General features: G+C 42.6%; 1 protein-coding gene across 3 annotated transcripts; it reads left to right on the forward strand.

Annotated features, from left to right (window-relative positions):
• The first annotated feature begins 22 nt into the window (after positions 1 to 22).
• Positions 23 to 15325, forward strand: LOC144215265 (uncharacterized). Of its 3 annotated transcripts, none has more exons than XM_077744116.1 (7): positions 23 to 129; positions 450 to 511; positions 3021 to 3128; positions 7382 to 7655; positions 8029 to 8368; positions 10561 to 10666; positions 14561 to 15325. In XM_077744116.1, exons 5-7 carry the CDS (start codon positions 8048 to 8050, stop codon positions 14569 to 14571), a joined length of 438 nt encoding a protein of 145 aa, XP_077600242.1. In that variant the 5' UTR covers positions 23 to 129; positions 450 to 511; positions 3021 to 3128; positions 7382 to 7655; positions 8029 to 8047; the 3' UTR covers positions 14572 to 15325. The 3 variants fall into 3 exon arrangements, with proteins under 3 accessions (XP_077600242.1, XP_077600240.1, XP_077600241.1); XM_077744114.1 differs by having other exon boundaries at positions 48 to 129; positions 8238 to 8368; XM_077744115.1 differs by lacking the exons at positions 23 to 129; positions 450 to 511; positions 3021 to 3128 and adding an exon at positions 5726 to 5776 and having other exon boundaries at positions 8238 to 8368.
• Positions 15326 to 18352: the final 3027 nt, after the last annotated feature.

Consider the following 18352-nt stretch of genomic DNA (forward strand, 5'->3'; position numbering starts at 1 on the left):
ATCATTGCCTTTTAACAACAAAGCGACTGTTGTTAAATAGCAATAGTATTTAAGGTAGTTTAAATCACCTGTTTGATTAAAAATGTTATAGATCTTGAGTCGTTTCTACCATAATGACACCAAACAGAGGTACGTGATCATTTTGATAACTATAAATCACAATGACAGCTACAAACAATGTAATAACAAGTCTATGCAAAATGGCATAGGGGAGAAATTGCTCTAATTGTAAATAAAGCTTATGATCCATTTGAATTCAATTATATTTTACCCATGCTAGAATAATTAATATTTATCTTAACGTTTTCTAACTAATCACGGGTAAGATTCAAGATGAATAAGTGAATTTCAGGTATAGATAGAGAACATGTACAGGCTCAAAGCTGCTAAATATATTACATGCCAAGCCTTTTGACAAGTAACAATGTAATTTTCTGCCCTTTTTGCAGCTTTTTGAACCTATGATGGCCCCCTCGATGGATCAACTTCAAAAACAAGTTCTAATAAAATGGTAGGTGGCATCCTGCAATTAGTTTTCTTCCCAAAACTTGAGCTGTCTCATCCATTTCTTCCCCCAAAGCAAAAATAATGACATATTTTGTATTTAATAACCAAGCAGCATAACTTTCCACATTATTTGTCTAGAAAAAAGTATGCCAGAGGTTTAAATGCCTGTTTTTGTTTTCTAAAATGGTATCCACCTTGGGCAATGACACACCAAGAATGAAGGTTTCTGAAGACTGACAATAGACAGAAAACATAATTACCTAGTGAGAGATTAAACCTAAGCTTATCTCCATAAACTTCCCTGTGCAGTTTTAAGATAAGAGGCTAGAGATTAAATGAAAAGTTAATTTAATTCATTATCCTCCAAGATTGAGTGTTCAGTGTGATCCCATTGCTTTAGGAAGACTACTTTTGCTATCTTTTTTTTGTACTTCCCTTTCCTTCTGAATCTCATTAAACGTTAAAAGCTGTTTTATCTTCTAGATTAGAAAAAGTGGTGCCCTTAAAAATCTCCAAAGAATAGTACAGTCAAGTTCCTTTTACACATAGTGTTAAATAGACGAATTTAACATACTGACAATGGATTGTTAACCACAAACTCAATTTTTGGAGTTGAACTCAATAAGCATCATTTTTTATTTGACTAATTTTCATCCCGTCCTTGACCACAAGAGGGTGGGCTTGCGTTCGATTTGTTTGTACACATGATGCTCTCACAGTGGCTACTTTGTCCTTCGTTTCTGCAACACTGTTTTGCTCTTGCACCCCCTACTTGTGGTGATACTCTGGCTGAGGGATGACAGAGTGGCTACAGAGTGCTTCATTCTTGCCGTGCACACACACACACACACACACACACACACACACACACACACACACACACACACACACACACACACACACACACACACACACACACACACACACACACACTCACTTATTGTGTGTGTTTATGTCCTCCTAACCACTCATAATTGGTAAAAGTAGACATGGAGGCTTGTTGCCTGAAGCATACGGAAGCACCAGCATGTTTAGTGGCATCCAATATGTCGTCAAAATGACAGAAAATAAGAAAATGCTGGCGGCGACGGCCGTCTACTTGTCTTTTTGTAACCTACAATTATGACCATACACCCACAAGGCAATTAGATTGTTGAGTAGATTTTCCTTAGCATCACTGATTAAAGTACAAACAATGTGATTGGACATTGTGAAAAGAAAATGGAAGAAAACATGTAAAAGATCAACGTCATTTGGAGATTATATGACAGACTCATTGGTGCATTGAGATGCAAGTTAAATGGGATTTTTGTCAATGCCTATAAGGAAAAGCAGTCCTCAATCTTTTCCCTTAAATGAATAAACATTAGTCTGTTTGAGCACCCCCCCCAACCCCCCAAAAAGACAATATTTTGTATATAATGGTCATCATGTTTTAACACTGCTGTTAAAATGTAAAGTGTAGGTTGTGTTTCCATGACAACCATAGGCAAGGCTGTTAAAACACTGTTTCGTTTTTATTTATAAGAAAGTTTTAACCATTGCCATTGTTTTTTTTGTTCTAAAATCAGACATAAAAAATGAAAATATAAAAAAAATAATGATTTTACAGACCGATCGCGCATTTTTTTTGCGATTTGTTGGTTCTGGAAAGTTTTTTTGTAAATATAAATGACGTAATCAGGCCTGATTTCATCTCTTTTAGACTAAGCATGAAATATATAATGTCTATCAAAAAAGAAATGATATACGGATTGAATTGAGTCCAGTTCACAGACACACACACACAAAACAGCGCTATAGAAAATAGATGCATGAATAACTCCTGTCTACACATGTGCAATAGTCTCCACTGTTGCATTTTTGATACTGTGTGACTTTTTATTTTTGTTGGTCCAACAGTCATCTCCGGTTAGCGTTGACCAGCCTCAAAAGAACACATATTTTGCAGCAGAAGCGGCAGCCAGCGCCATAAGCGTGCGTGTCAGGACTTTTTGGGGCATGGCCCAGTGCACTATGGGTAATAAGACTAACCAAGCTGCGAGCTGTACATGCTGGAGACATAGAGCGGAAGAGGGATGCAGAGAGTCTGTCTGGTTGCTAGGATACGCAGCCGGCGCCAAGAGCGGATATGATTCATAATGGCCGTCTTGCTCTTTCCATTAGTTTTCCTCCATCGTCTCCTCCCGCTCGCTCTTTCCTTCTTTATAGCCCGGGTCGACAGATCCGGGCGTGGATCACCCGTAGTCCGATTGGGGCGAATGCGAGTAAAAGAGAAGAAGTTCCGTCTCTATGGCTGTGGGCATTAAAGACATTCCCCAGTCCATTTGCGCCCCTCACCCTCCTCCTTCTTTGGACGGCGTTGGTCCAGATGCAATTATATCGATTCAGCAACTTTTTGTGCGTGCATGTGCGGGAGTGCTGGTTCACATGACCACGCGTGAGCTGCAGCCACATGAATGGATGATATTGATTTGCAGAGACTTGATCCATCTCGCGTTGTTTGTCCCCAGGGATGTCACACAGCGCGAGGAAGGCCAAGGCGAAGGCGAGGAGGATGAGGAGGATCATGTGATGCCGAGAAACAATAGAAACTATGCGGCGGATGGCAAGTACTGCAGGTTGGTTAATGTAAATCATGTGTATTCAAGTTCCTATATTAGCACACGCATTATACAGCATTCCCATTTTATTGAAACAAAGGAGATACTGTGACCCGTGGACAACAAGTTTGTTCCAATTACCATTTTTTTAAAACACTATTGCTTTTTAAATGGGAATGATAGTAGCACAAAACACACCAAATAACATTTTGTAACCTGTTTGAATTTATTAAACACGTAAAATAACATAATTAAATGCAGCTTGCATTATACAAGTTGACTTACAGTGGTAATGAACCAACAAAATGTGGCTTCTCTTGTGCATGCCTTGGCCACTAGGCGGCAGTAAAACGCACAAGTGTATGATAACCAAATGAGTGTCTTAAATTAGTGACTCATTAAACAGCAGTGAGTTTACTTATTAGAGGATAAAGAATATATGCCTCATGATTATTGTTATTTTTTATATTGACTTATATGATGATTAAATTAGTGACTCATTAAACAGCAGTGAGTTTAGTTATTAGAGGATAAAGAATATATGCCTCATGATTATTGTTGTTTGTTGTTATTATTGATGTTTATTTATACGATGACACCTGATCCTTAGCATGTTCATTGTTTATTAGCATGAAGCTAGCAGGACGACTTCTCTAATTCTGATCCTGATAAGACATTTTCACTGAAACATCTATAATGAGTGACCTAATAAGTCATCATCTCATTCATCTTCCCAGACATATCTTCCCCCGAAACCACTTTTGACGCGTTTTGACGTGAACATTTCCCCGCATTATAGCATTGGCGTATTAAATGACTCTTTGCCACGCACTGTTTGAGTCAGCGAGACCATAATTTGTCTCTTAAGTTGCGCAAGAGCGGGTGATGGAGCCGGACGCTCAAACAAGAGTGCCCATATTTCTCCTCTCTTCTCCTCCCCCTGATCTCGCCCTGACTTCCAGTAAATGGAGGATAATTTTAGAGCGATAAAGAGCCCAGAGGATATGGAGGGAGGGGACTCACACACACACACCCTCACACACACACACACACACACACACACACACACACACACACACACACACACACACACACACACATACGTTGAGATGCTCCCTTATTCCCTATTGCACCTGCTGACCTCACAGGATCCACTGAGATCGGCAAGTGCTGAGTGCGCGGCTTCCACACCCACTCCAAAACACACTCGCTCACTCACACACACACACACACTCACTCACACACACACACACACACACACACACACACACACACACACACACACACACACACACACACACACACACACACACACACACACACACACACACACACACACACACACACACACACACACACATACACACACACACACACACACACACACATATACACAGACACACACATGTGTATATACAGGAATGCATACACTTTGACTAATAGGCCTAATGTTTCCTGAAGAGGGCCCGGCACTGCATTAGCTACGGATGTGGGATTGATTTAAAAACTGAAAGCCTTCTAGTGCGATCGTGCAAATGTGTGTGTGTGTATGTGTATCAATATGTTATGCATTTCCCGCTGGATGCCATTTAGCATTTACTCACAAATAATGTGCACCCTCATAGAAAGATGGGCTAGCCACACATCTATCCATCTTTGCAGGCCGCCAGGCTAGAGTCTTTCTTTCTTCGTCGTATCCGCATGAATTGAGGACGTCGATAGAAATGACAAAAGACAAGTGTCTCAAATAAGCCTCTTGCCGATGTCAGTGGGCTAATTAAAGAAGTGTGACCCATCCCATAAATTCTACCGTAGTGAATCTGGTGAGCACAAAGTCGTCCTAATGGCAGATTAAAGTCACCACCACGTCAGATGAGTGCTTCATTTTTGCCGGACTGCAAATTCATTTAAAGTAGGCGCTAATTAGTAGAAAAGAGCGCTAAATTTATTAACATCAAGCCCCTTTAAAAAAAAAAAAAAGGTCAACATTTGAATTAGAGGAGGAGTATAATAAGTATGCTCATTTTAACCTAATTAGCATTTAATCATGACCATCAAAATTCTTTGCCTAGGTTTATATCATTCATATTTATGTGTTATAAATACACTTTTATCTATTTTATCATTTAAAAATATAGCAAAGTGTGCTTTTATTTTCTTAAATATTACTATAGTGCATAAAAACTGCAGTGTCACAGTAAAAATGTTATGACATATTTCCATTTCCTTCTTTGGTGACATGAGAGTGAAAATATTGGAGATATTTTTGGAGCTAAGTAACTAGCTAAATCACCCAAATATATGCACTTTGTGATGTGATCTGATCACTTTGTGATGAACCTCAAGCGATGTGCCGACTGATTTGCTCTAATTTTTCAGCCTTTGTTCAAATCTGTCTTCTTTATGAAAGACAGACGAATTTTCCACTCCTTCCTAAAACGTTCTTGCGGCCCGATATAAACTTTACATATCGTTAAGATTAAAACGCATACATTTCCTCGTCGTGGCGGGATAAATTAGACCAAGTAGAATTGGCGAGAGGAAGGAAGAAAGAAGAAGCGGAAGCCAAACGGGTTAAAGAGTGTCGAGAGGCTGAGGTGGCCCGAGGGGGGGGGGGGGGGGGGGGGGGGAGGAGGAGGAGAAGAAGAAGCGCGGCAGACGAGGAGGTGGGGAATTGATGGAGCAGAAAGCTAGGTTATTCCTGCTGTGTCTGTGTGCACGTGTATGTGTGTACGTGAGAACACGTGGGTATGAATGGCAGGCTGGGCAGTAAATGAAACTGTTTATCAGATCAATATGGCCATCATCTCTCAGACGACTCTGGCCTCTGCCGGGGAACGCTCATAAATCACGGCCAAATATGGAGGACGCCGCTCTGCACGGGAGCGCGACTCTTCTTTTTTCGCCCAAAATCTTCCACCAGGCGAATGGTGCCAGAGAGTTTGCTGTTGAAACCAGCTCTCAAAAGCTATCTATCTAAGAGAGAGAGTTTAATATCGAAGGACTGTTTAATATCTAAGTACTGTTTAATATCTAAGTACTGTTTAATATCTAAGTACTGTTTAATATCTAAGTACTGTTTAATATCTAAGTACTGTTTAATATCTAAGTACTGTTTAATATCTAAGTACTGTTTAATATCTAAGTACTGTTGAAAACAGTAGATATTTAGATATTAAACTCTCATTAATATAATTTAGAGATCTGATTTGAACAGTACTTAGATATTAAACAGTACTTAGATATTAAACAGTACTTAGATATCAAACAGTACTTAGATATTAAACAGTACTTATATATCAAACAGTACTCAGATATTAAACAGTACTTGGATATCAAACAGTACTCAGATATTAAACAGTACTTGGATATTAAACAGTACTTAGATATTAAACTCTCTTAGATATTAAACTATCTCATGAATATAATTTTGAGAGCTGGTTTCAAAACTCTCTATCACCAAAAGACCGGCGACCAAAATACCGGCGACCAAACGTCCGAGCACCAAAAAAAGTTGTGACCTAGCCTCACTCCCGTCCAGGGCCGACCGAGCCGGTTCCTCGACTGTGCGGCGACGGCCTTCTGTGCTCTCTCGCTAAATAATGTAGCCCACCGATATCAGCCAGGATACCAAAATAGCCTCTCCAGCACCGATAAATATAGAAGGTAATTAAATAGGCAGCGGGGGAGAGAAAAAAAAGCTCGCAAAAAAGAGGGAAGGCCTGTTTTCAGGGACAATGCACTGAAACGCGGACATTTTAAGGTTACCTTTGTGATCTCAATGTCTACAACTGGGCCTAAAAGGGTGATAAATTGACTTATCTGTCAATTATTTTATAGGAGGGTCGTGGGGGTGCTGGTGCCGATCCTACACACGGACACAAACAATTTACATTGTTCAGATAGGCTACAACCTATCTTTTGGCAGTTTGTCGTCAATACTGCATACGTACAGTTCTGAGGTTTATTTTAGTTTCAGTCAAATTACCGTATTTTCACGACTATAAGGCACACTTTAAAAGTCTGAAATTTCCTCCAAAATAGACAGGGCACCTTATAATCCAGTGTGCTTTATATATGGAAAAAATATATATAATGTGTCATTCATAGTTGTGAACATACGGTAATCAATTGGCTATATGAAAGATTGCAAACTCCTATTGACATTTTGCCCTTAGATTAGTATCTCTGTTTGTAAGACTTTGTAAGAATATTTGATTTTAGTTCCCCCTGTCATTGTCCATTTTATGTGTGTGTGTGCTCCATTGCAGGCATTATGAGTCAGCAGTATTTTTCCGGTTCACGCTGAGGAGACTGGCTGTGGCTGTCGTCCTCTCCTTCGCCCTTCCATCCCCACTCGGTCCTCCAGTACCCCTGCCATGGTCAACGAATGGCGGTTGAGAGATTGTTGGATGACGGAGGGCTAACGGCCATCTTGACATGGCCTCCTCAGGGAGCGTGTCCCCGGTATGACACGACATGTCAAAAAGTGACTGACTGAAAAGACGTTGCAGCCCAACAAAAGGCATGACAGCAAAACTACTGGTAAGAACAAGTAGGCCACAACACACCTACAAGGCTTTTTCCTGGTCTCGCCATCATTTTTGGCTCTTTGTCTGGCATCTCGACGACCTCTTTCTCGCTCACGCCCACGCAGACAATGCCATCTTGTATATGGTCTGCCCGATACACAAAGAAAGGCGCCCGAACACATTTGCATGCACGCGCCACGGTAAACGTAATCCGTCATCTGAGCGTGACTGACATGTATTTCTATAAACGCACACAAAAGGCTCTCCCCCTTTTTGGGGGGTGGGCTGGCATTGTCTGCTTTTCTCACACACCAGCAGATATACACGTCGACGCACAAGGCAAAGCTGCACTACTCCCTGTCTTGGAATTTTACATTTTGATGAAGGAGGAAGCGCCGCCGTCCAATGGGAGCGACGGGAGGCGGGAGAAACCATCTCCGCGCAGACGCCGGGGACGATTCGGAGGCGGCCCGCCGAGCGTCACGAGGACTTGGACGGCCCGATCCGCTCCCCCGCATCCCCTCCGGGCGGGTGGTACGATCCGCCACGCCGGATAAGAACCCCTCCTTCTCTTTCTCCCCCCCTCTCCTGTCAGTGCAAGGGTGTAGCTGGCGATCCTCTACGCATCCACGGCAGAGAGAGCCGGGAGGCGCGTCAGGTGTCACCCCCTCCGCCGCCCCGACTCCCAACCGGCGGGGACCCAGATGCCCGCCGCGTCCAGACCAGGTGAGTTCCCGCGTGCCCTTACGCGATGTGTGACACGGCGCCTTTATAACCACATGGCATCGCTGTGAAATCCACGCATGTGAGTTACGCAGGTGTGCAAGTGCCACTGGCCACCAGGAGAATGTGACCCTCGCCTCTGCCGTACATTTGGGGGCAGTACATGAGCGTTCACGATATATACGTACCGTGGGCGCAAATGTACGCACGCCATCCCTCCCAGTATGGCGGTGGGAGACAAAGGGTCCCCTCAGTTTGACGTTGTGCACGCAGTCGCCGCTGGGTGGGAAAGTTCCCCTGTCACTTACCACCGGTTATGAGGACGGAAGGGAGGGTGGGTGCTTATGTCTTCTCTCTGTGTGTGTATGTGTGTGAAGAAAGAAGTCAAACGAGGTCCCTTCTTCACAGCGTAAAAACACACACCTTAATTGCAGGCTCCTGATTCACGGCGATGGGAAGACTCGGTCACGGGGGACGACGAACTAGATGGGTGGTGGTTTAGGTAGAGATGGGTTGGGGGTGGGGGGGGTTTGGTGGAGGTGGCAGGGGGGGGAGTGAGTGCAGCTCGAGGACACGCGGGTTGGTTTGTCGGTCATGTCACGAGGGCGACTGTCATGTTTGATCGACATACCACACAGAGACTGACGTTAAATGCACAAGTCCGCGGGATGGGGGGGGGGGGGGGGGGGGGGCTTTGGGGTGGGGTTGATGGTGGTCATCTGCCATGCACATGACTGCGTGCGAGCGCAACGGCGAAAAAGAACGGCAGCGTGATGCGCCCAACCGATGTGGACGTCGCTGACCCAGACAAAGGGCGGCGATCATATGTGCGCTCACACGCCGTCGACGCAGCCAGAATCTCGGCCAGGGAGGGGGCGGGTGGGGGGGGCGGCATATGATGAATGGCCACATGTATGGAGTGCGTCTCGTGCACGCTCATACGCACAACATGTGATGCTCACGCCTGAGCTGGAAAAAGATGCCATGTGCGCATTGCACCCCCCCCCCCCCCCCCCCCCCCCCCCCCCCCCCCCCCCCCCCCCACCCCCCCCCCCCCCCCCCCCCCCCCCCCCCCCCCCCCCCCCCCCCCCCCCCATCTCATCTCATTCGGTCTTTACCAGACGCCCTTATTCAACCCGTTGTACTTTCTTGGTCGCCTCATTGATCTTTCGCCCTAACCGCCCCACTCATATTACTATATGGCATGGTGAAGCACCCCCCCCCCCCCCCCCCATCTCCATCTGTATGTCAACCGCTGGAAGAGAAGCGATGGTATCCTTAGGTGGCCTTTTTTGGAGTCGTAAGGAAGGATATTACAAGCTCTCTCCAAGCAGGGCTCAACATACATTCAGGGTCAACGAGACCTTGCATGAGGAGATAATATCCAAGACATTTACCATAATCAATGCGGGCGACATAAATCTGAACAAAGACGGAGGGCTGTCAATCATCTGGAACGGCGCCTCCGTCGCTACATATCGATCCGAGTGGACGTTTATAGAGCGTACGTGAGATTTACACTTTATAGCAGGGTCATTTACAGTCGAAGGCCATCTAAAAGACATCCACATGCGGCCACAAAGCCAAGGCTCTTTGTCTTTAAAAACGCCGACCGTAAAAGAAAAAAAAACCGAGCTGTATGTTTCTCGTCCAGCCTTTTAGACCCCCCCCCCCCACCACTCCTCCATACGCGAGTGCTGTCAAGCTGTAGGGCGTGCCCCCCCCCCCTCTACCCTCTCCCCCCTCCTCCTCCACCCCCCCACTCCTTTCCCACGTTGCACGTATAGACATATCTGGCCAAGTGGAGTTCACGCATGGTTGCACAGCGGCCGCCATCCACGCGAGCTCCTTTTCTATCACCGAGAAGGAAAAAAAAAAAGACTGATTTTGACGTCCGAAATGTCAATTTTCTAAAACGAGCCGCCGTGCAAAATGGCTGCCGAGGCGACACGCCGCCTGTGATGGCCGACCAGCGCGTAGTAGGGTGGCGCGTGTGCGTACGTACGTTACATCGCAGCTGGGAGTAGATTTGCACCCGGCGTAATCCTGTTTCTTTTTTTTTTTTTTGCTCGCGTCCGCTAATCCGTCATTACCGACCTTAACGTACGCTACCTCGGCCTGATCAATTGACGAAAAGACATATTTGCCGGAGCGACCTGGCTTGAAATAGCTGATCTTGTTTTTTTTCTTCGCAGATATCCACTTCGTCTCGGCTCGCCCAGGCCCGGCGTGGCCCCGCTCCGCCCAAATGCACCCCTGCCCACCCTGTCCAGCAACTGGCATCTTACAGGAGTCATCAGGGTTAGTGCTCGGCTGGCGCACAACTCCGTGTGCCAAATCAGCAAGGCAGGAACTTGTAAATTTCTAAGACCTGCACTCTAACTCACAATATCTCTCGTAAGCTTTAAAACCCATTGGTCGCAAAAGTAAGACATTTTCTTCCTCAATTTAAGACACGAAGACAAAAATGCATGAGATCGACAGCCCCTCCTCGTTTACCAATCTACATTTTTCTTCCGTCATTATCGGGCGGCGCACATTGAGATTATTATACACGTCGGGCTTATTAGCTATTTGGCTTTTTAAGTCCGTTAACTGCCAGTTGGAAGCATTTTTGCGCAGTTAGTTCATTGGGAAGACACTGCAGAGGGAAAAAAAAGAGAGACAAAGCTTCAACTAAATGACTGGCGGTTTTATCGGGACCGCGTGGGGGAGGAATGGCGCGCGAGGACCACCGACGGGTTCGCGCGTTCAAATCTCTGCTCTTGCTCCAATGCATCTGTCAGACTAAAAATGTTCTATCAGACAGTGAGCGACAGGGGCGACCATATTGGAATGGAAGTGCTTTTCTTTGCTTTTTTTGCAGGTTTTTTGGGGCACTTAGAGAGTTTCTTTTAAAACAGGGGTGTCCAAACTATTGTTTTGAGGGGCGCTTTTGTAAAAATAAAAAGATGCAAGGACCAAAATTAAATTACTACATTTTATTTGCTAGATAGGAGAGGCTAATCAGGTTTATTTTTTTTTAATTTATTTTAAATGTACATTTTTTTTATATTTTTGCCATTGACAACGTTAAATGCCCAATTCATTTTGACGGACACAAAAAACCCATTTTTTTTAATTTTAAATGTACATTTTTTGGTATACTTTTACCATTGACAATGTTAAATGGCCCTATTCATTTTGACAGGCAGAAAAAAGCATTTTTTTTATTTTAAATGTACATTTTTTGGTATATTTTTGCCATTGACGACGTTAAATTCCCCCTTCATTTTGACAGACAGGGGAAAAAAAAAGCTATTTTTTCAATGGCTTCCATTGCGTCCCTTTAAAAAGAAGCACGATTCCTCCCGTCGAGTTAAAAATAACTATTGAAAGGAGCAAGGCGTCCTCTGGATTTTATTGATGTTCCCACTTTTAGCACAGCGACATTAAAAACGACAACCCGCACGTATGTAAATGCGGCTTTGTGTACCTGCCACTTAGCCCCGAGCCAAAAGAGAAAATCAACTCGCACCGTCGCGGCCAATTGCGACGCATCCTTAATAAGCGGACGGTTACAAAACGTAAACGCGGACGTTGCTTTTTTTGTTGTTGCTAGCATCGAATCCGGCGGCCACAAAAAAAAAAAATAATAAATAAAAGTGAGTCGTAATCCGGATTTTGCGCATTACTGTCATTTTCTGGCCTCTTGAAGATTCAGCGCTAGCAAATAGAGGAGGAAAATGTGTCTGGAGTGGGAGGTCTGCGGCTTCCAGGGAGGGGTGGGAGGAGGACGGCGGTCTAGCTTCATGGCGTAGACCAACGCCGCCGCCGTCGTCATTTTCCAACTCAATTTACAGATGCATTAGGAGATGCTGAGGCGCGCCCATCTCTGGCAAATGCAATCAGGCCTCCTTTGTGCTTTAAGAGGAAATCGAGGGTGCCGTCGTTATCGACTTTCTTTCCTACTTCACCTTCACATAGACTCGCCTTTTCCGCCAACGTAACGCACACGGCTGCTTTCAGAATTCTTCTTTACGCCGCTTTTGGGTTGTTTTGAAAGGGTAAAAGATGGCTCTTGAATGCCTTGCTCTTCACTATGTGTCTTATAGATTGGACAAGGTGAGTTTTCTCAATAGGAAACGTCTATTTTTTTCATTTAAAAAAAACTACACTCCAATGGGGTTAAACAAGGATTTGGCAATGTTTATAATCATTGCTCAAAGAACTTTTTAAGTCTTTGTAAGGGTCTTCTAAAGACTTTTGTCCCAAATCTAATATTCATTTCACCTCCCTATGGCTTTACGTTGTTCTCAGTTATTCCACATCTAAAGTCAAAAATCTCTTTTAAAAAACATTTTGATTAATGAACCACATTCACATACCAGAATAAGCTTTTTTAATATTAAAAGCCAAAATATCTCGCGAGGAACTTCAACATGCAAAACGATACACGCACCAACAAGCCTTAATAGCTGCTTGACCCCCCCTGCAGTGCGCACGTACATCCAAATGCGCTGGAATGTGTTTTTTTTTCTTTTTTTAAACCAAAAGCGAGCGACAGAACGACACCGGCGGCGGGACGGCAGACAAAGGAAAGGATGGGGGGCTGGGAATAGCTGGGAATTGCTGGGAATTGCAGAAATGACAGAACAGAATAGAAGGAAGAAAGGACTTGTTAAGAAAAGGAAATGGGTGCCTTTTTTGAAAAAAGCGCCACCTGTTATTCTCACCTCCGGCTGTCTGTCGACATCTATCTTTTTCATTTGTCTTTGTTCTGTAGAAATTGCTACAGATCACAGAACATCCTCTTTTTCACCCTTCATTTTGTCCGCCATTTCTTCTCACATCTGCACCCTTGTTTTTTTTTAAATCTTCTATATTGTCCCCCATTTTAGCGAATTGGACTCACAAGTATGTTTGCTTTGCCTATTGTGAAAAGCCCACCTTGTGAAAATCCGACATCCGTAGCTTTCAGGTAGAGGCGGTATCTCGTCTAGTGTGGACGTTATCTGGAAAGTAGGGGCCGGCTGCCATGGCAACCATATGATGAGGCAGGCAGGGATATTTAAAGGAATTCAGCAGCTGCTCGCCACGCTGTCAGATTCGCACGTACGCACGCGCGCGTGCACGGCCCGCTCGCAGACAAAGAAATCCACTCGAATGTGTTGACAATTCATATCTACTTCCCTATGGTACATTTCACTAAGTTAAACAAATCAGGTTTGTTCATCTCTCCCATCAAGAGATGATTCTTTATTTTTGTATCCAACATTCATTTCTATTTTCCCTACAGGCAAAATCTCATCCCCCCTGTAGTGCCAATTAAATTAATCAGATTTATTTTTTTTACAGAGGCCCATAATCAACATTTGAATGCTTGAAAACGGTTGCTATAAGATGTGCGCATATTAAAATATTAAAATATGAAAGAATCATAATAATAAAAAATACCCCAATTTTTACACTATCTGACCCTTTCAAACATGTTTTTTCCCAGTCTTTATTTTTTTTAAATTGTATCTAATATAATAGCTTGCATGCAGTCTTTTTAAGGTATAAAAAGGCCCATTTAAAGGGGAAAAACACATGTTCTCTTCATGGAAATCCACAGTTTATTGACTTTGAGTTGTGTTGATGGTAAAGATTGTGCTAAATAAGCCTCAAACATATTTATGATCCCGATTTAACCTATTGATAAGCACAAATATCCAAAATTCATCACTTGAATGTACCGTTTTGGATTCAAACCGGCAGCCTATATATTCCTCCTGCCTTTGATTGGCCTTTTTTGACATTTAAATGAGATTGTAAGTGTCAAAAAAAAGCATAAGCAGGTAAGATGCCCGTGAGGATGAAAGTGCTCGACGGAATCCAAATGAACGGTGACCTCTCGTCGCACCCCCCCCTTGCTCTTTATCCCATTCTAATCCCAGCTCATTTCATATGCTAAGTAAAAGCTTATATCTCGCTCACGCTCACTCACACACACACATCCCTCATTGCTGTGATTATAAAATTTGCATAGAGGATGTTTTGCAAGTGCAGAGAGGTTTGCAAGTGGCATGTCAGGTGCAGAGAAAGAAGTTGTGCAAAAATGCCAATTTAGAATAGGAAAAAAAATCCTCAACTCAAAAGAAAGTTACCTCGAGTGTTGTTTTTTTTTTGTTTCTTTTTTGCAGGCCTGCTAATTTGCATGTTCTCTTCTCACAGCTGTCATCTGATGAGAGGAGACCAGGGGAAGATGAGGAGACTGTGGACCCCCAAAGGAGAGGCAATGAGGTGGAACTGCCTCGTCTCCCTAATGGGAAATGGCTTTCTCCGCCTCTTGAGCACCATCTGCTGGCTCGGTGGGGCGGGACAGCTGGTGTTGTGAATCAGGCCGCCACGTTCCAGGGAACGGCTACTTCCCAACACCAGGGTCCCTCCGTTACCAATAGCGGCCTTCACATCAAATTAGGCTTGGTTACGAGAACATGCAATTGTGTGTAACTGCAGTCCTGCAAAACTAAATTGAAGTTGAGGTTTTTTATTTGTATTTGTCTTTTCTTTTCAAATTTGAAGGTAAGAGCACACTCTTTAAAGTTTAAACCCTTCTCTATCATCATCTATTGACGGACTCGTCAATGGCATTTGATTTCATGAAAATTTCTTTGTCTAAGGAAGGATTTGCAAAATACATTGTCCCATTTTTTTCTTTCTACTAGTACCTTAGTTTGAATTCATCTATTTTGCACGCACTTTGTTTCATTACTATTTTCCAAAACAACATAAATGTGAATAGATACATTCATTAAAGATCAGGGTTTTTCTTGTATTTAAAAAAGGGACAATGATGACATTGTTTATTTAGAAACTTGTGTAAGGACGATTGTTATCATTTGTAGACCATTTTGCTTATCACCTATAGGGTCATGTACTTTTAATTACATCTAGCAATCAATTACTCTTTAATAAAAACAACAATTTTTACATACACATCTGACAAAATACCATTTTTTTCCATGAACATCCGAGATGCTGTCGTTTTATTTCACACTAGTGTAAACATTTTTTTAAAATCTCATAATTAAGAGAGATATTTAATGGAGCTAATCACATTGCGTTCACTAACCCACCCCTTGGTGCAAGATGGCCACCTCTGACAGGCCTCTGAATCGTGATTCCATCCTCAAACAAGGGCAACCTACCCTAGGAGAGTCTGTAGAACCTGGGTTGCAACAGAGCTCCCCAAAAACCCAAAGTTTTTGCATGAAATTTGGAGCCTTTCGCACTTCAACGCCAAGGTATGGTTTCATATTCCACCGCATTCCCTTGTTGTTGAAGGCTTATTATAACAACACGCTTTGCTATATTACTTGTGTTTCAGTTGGACCCCAGTTAATATAAATCTACCAAAACAACATTCCAGAGGACGGTATGGACAATTTGAAAACATTGCTGACAGTTACAATTCAGCCTTTATTGATAAGCAACCAAATATGAAACATTGCACAGATGATTACACATCTACTTCAAAAAAAAGCCTTTTTATTGACCAAAAATACATAACAAATGATACCATAATATATTTACATTCACATCAGATTACAAATCAAGAAAATCATAATCAGGATTCATAATGGACTTTTTTTTAATTAACCAATTTACAGAAATAACTCTTTTGTATGGTTTAATGTTGGATACTTTTGTTCAAATTGGCAAACAAAAGACTAACTCTGTATTAAAAGTTTGTTGTTATTTCCAATATAACAACAGTATTTTGATGCAAAGTTGTTATCAAAGCAGCTGACATTTAGAGACATCCAGCAAAGGTATGGTTTAACACATTTCTACATCATTTACACCTTGTAGTCTCGCCATCTTTTCCCTTTCCAAACAGGCGAATGCATGTCGAGGCAGTGAATGAATCGGCCATAAGAAATTGTGTCATAAAAGTTAATTCTGTAAGTACTGCGTCAACAAGGAAAGGTTACCATCTTCCAGTCCAACAAGTGTAGTTACATGCCAAATGGCTTGGACAAATATCACCTTGCAAATTTAATCATAAGGCCTCCGTTTTTTTTTTTTTTTTTTACCTTTTTTTAATATCCTATGAAAAGGCTGGAGTTTAATAAAGACGACTCCTCATGTTTTGCAATTCATGTCAGGACTAAATATAACACGCCGCCGCGCTTATTTCAAATTTCATTTCCCAAACGTGTCCATGTGAGGGAAATCGGTGAATATAAACGAGATTAACATGGCAACATATTAGTGTTTTAACTTTGAGTATGTGGACTTTTTGGGTAAGGGTCTTTGTTCACAGGGTGGCCCGCATCACGAGATTGCGCTCAGTCAGAGCTACCTTGTCATGAGTCCTCTTCCCCAGCAGGTGGCAGAATGTGAATCGTCAGTAAAGCGGAAGATTAGAAGGAAAAATCGTCTGACCCCTAATGAAAGGTCAAACCAGGTCGACATTTCCAGGGACACCACCTTGTTTAACAGCCAACTGAAAGTGTATTCAGACAGACCGATGCTAACGCTAGCCTTTCATGCTTTCTCCAAAGCTGCCAGTAGACGGCGCCATGCTACAGATGCACAAAACCTCTGGCTAAGCACACGAAATATCTTCAGGCGTGTGTTCTGGATGAAAATATCCTCTCTCTCGTTAATACATCATCATAATAATCCTAGTACAGGCAGTTACATTTGAATTTTCTGACTCCCACTTTTTTTTGTACCCTACAAGACTCTAACGGTGGGGTGTTTGTTACCCAGCCGTGTCATCCCCCGCTGGCTTCATGGCGCTGATTGTCCCCTGCCGGCTGGGGGAGGTGGAGTTAACGCTCACTTTTGAGATGTTAATCACTGTCAACGCTTCGGTCGTGCTACCCCCTTTTCCGAGACCACGCCCTCCAACCTCAGCATCACCCTAAAAAAAAGGTAACGCCCGACGCACACGTGCAGGCCGACGCGTCATCGGCGCGGTGTGAAATTGGACGGTCGTCGTCTTCCTCCTCCCAGTCTAACTATTGCGAATGTATATTTTTGTGTATAGGATTTTTATTAAATATTAACCTTTGTGCTTTTGTTACATAATGTGTCTTTGTGGCATTATATTGCGTTTGAATGTCGTAATACCATATAATCAAAGTAATGTTTTTTTTAATGTTTTTTGCGCATTACTTGTTAAGCAACCATATGAATGCTTACATATGAATGGATGAAGGATGATTTAGTGACTTGGTTCTTTGTATAGCATACTTTTTTTTTAGTTTTGCTTGGGAAATTTCCTTAGGGCAAGTCAACACAGACCATTCACGTGGTCAGGATAGATGAAAGTGTCCAATCTTATTTCATGGCGACATTTTCAAGGGTCAGATGATGCTCGCTTGGTAAATGTTGAGAAAAGGAAGTACTTTTTTAAAAAGCTGGTGATCTTAGACAGAAATATTTGTGTAGAGTTCTTATTATGTCTCTCTGGGAAAAGTTATATATGTTAGTCCATTACAAAATACTATTTAGAGTAGTATTTTGTAGTAAATGGGTGAAAGGTTTCAATGGCGCTGTCCATTAGATGGAATGTTTATATATGATGGAAGATCAGTATAGCCCCTGGCCTCTTCCAAAGCCTTTTAAAATCCATTTAACTTTAATTGCTGACTGTAAATCACCTTACTATCATGCTGACGACCTTTTGACCTCGGAAATCAGTATTTTTCTTCATTTAGACTGGATTTAAATGGAATTGAATCTATATCAAATTAGGATTTTTTAAAATGTTCCCTAATTAGTGTAGGAAAATTAATATAGACATACAATGTTAGCACAGAATAAGGATTTATTTTAAAGTGAGTTTTGAAAAGGCAAATACTGTAGATGTAAATTATTCTATGACAAAAACTATTTGCACAATACATTTTAAAAATGCACGCTGACGACCAAATACTGAGCTCACTTTTTAATAGGTTAAATACGTTTTTTTCTTTAGAAAAATCGTGTTTCATATTTAATTCGAATGAG

The sequence above is a fragment of the Stigmatopora nigra genome, chromosome 21 (genome assembly GCF_051989575.1).
Source record: "Stigmatopora nigra isolate UIUO_SnigA chromosome 21, RoL_Snig_1.1, whole genome shotgun sequence".
Lineage (NCBI taxonomy): Eukaryota > Metazoa > Chordata > Actinopteri > Syngnathiformes > Syngnathidae > Stigmatopora > Stigmatopora nigra.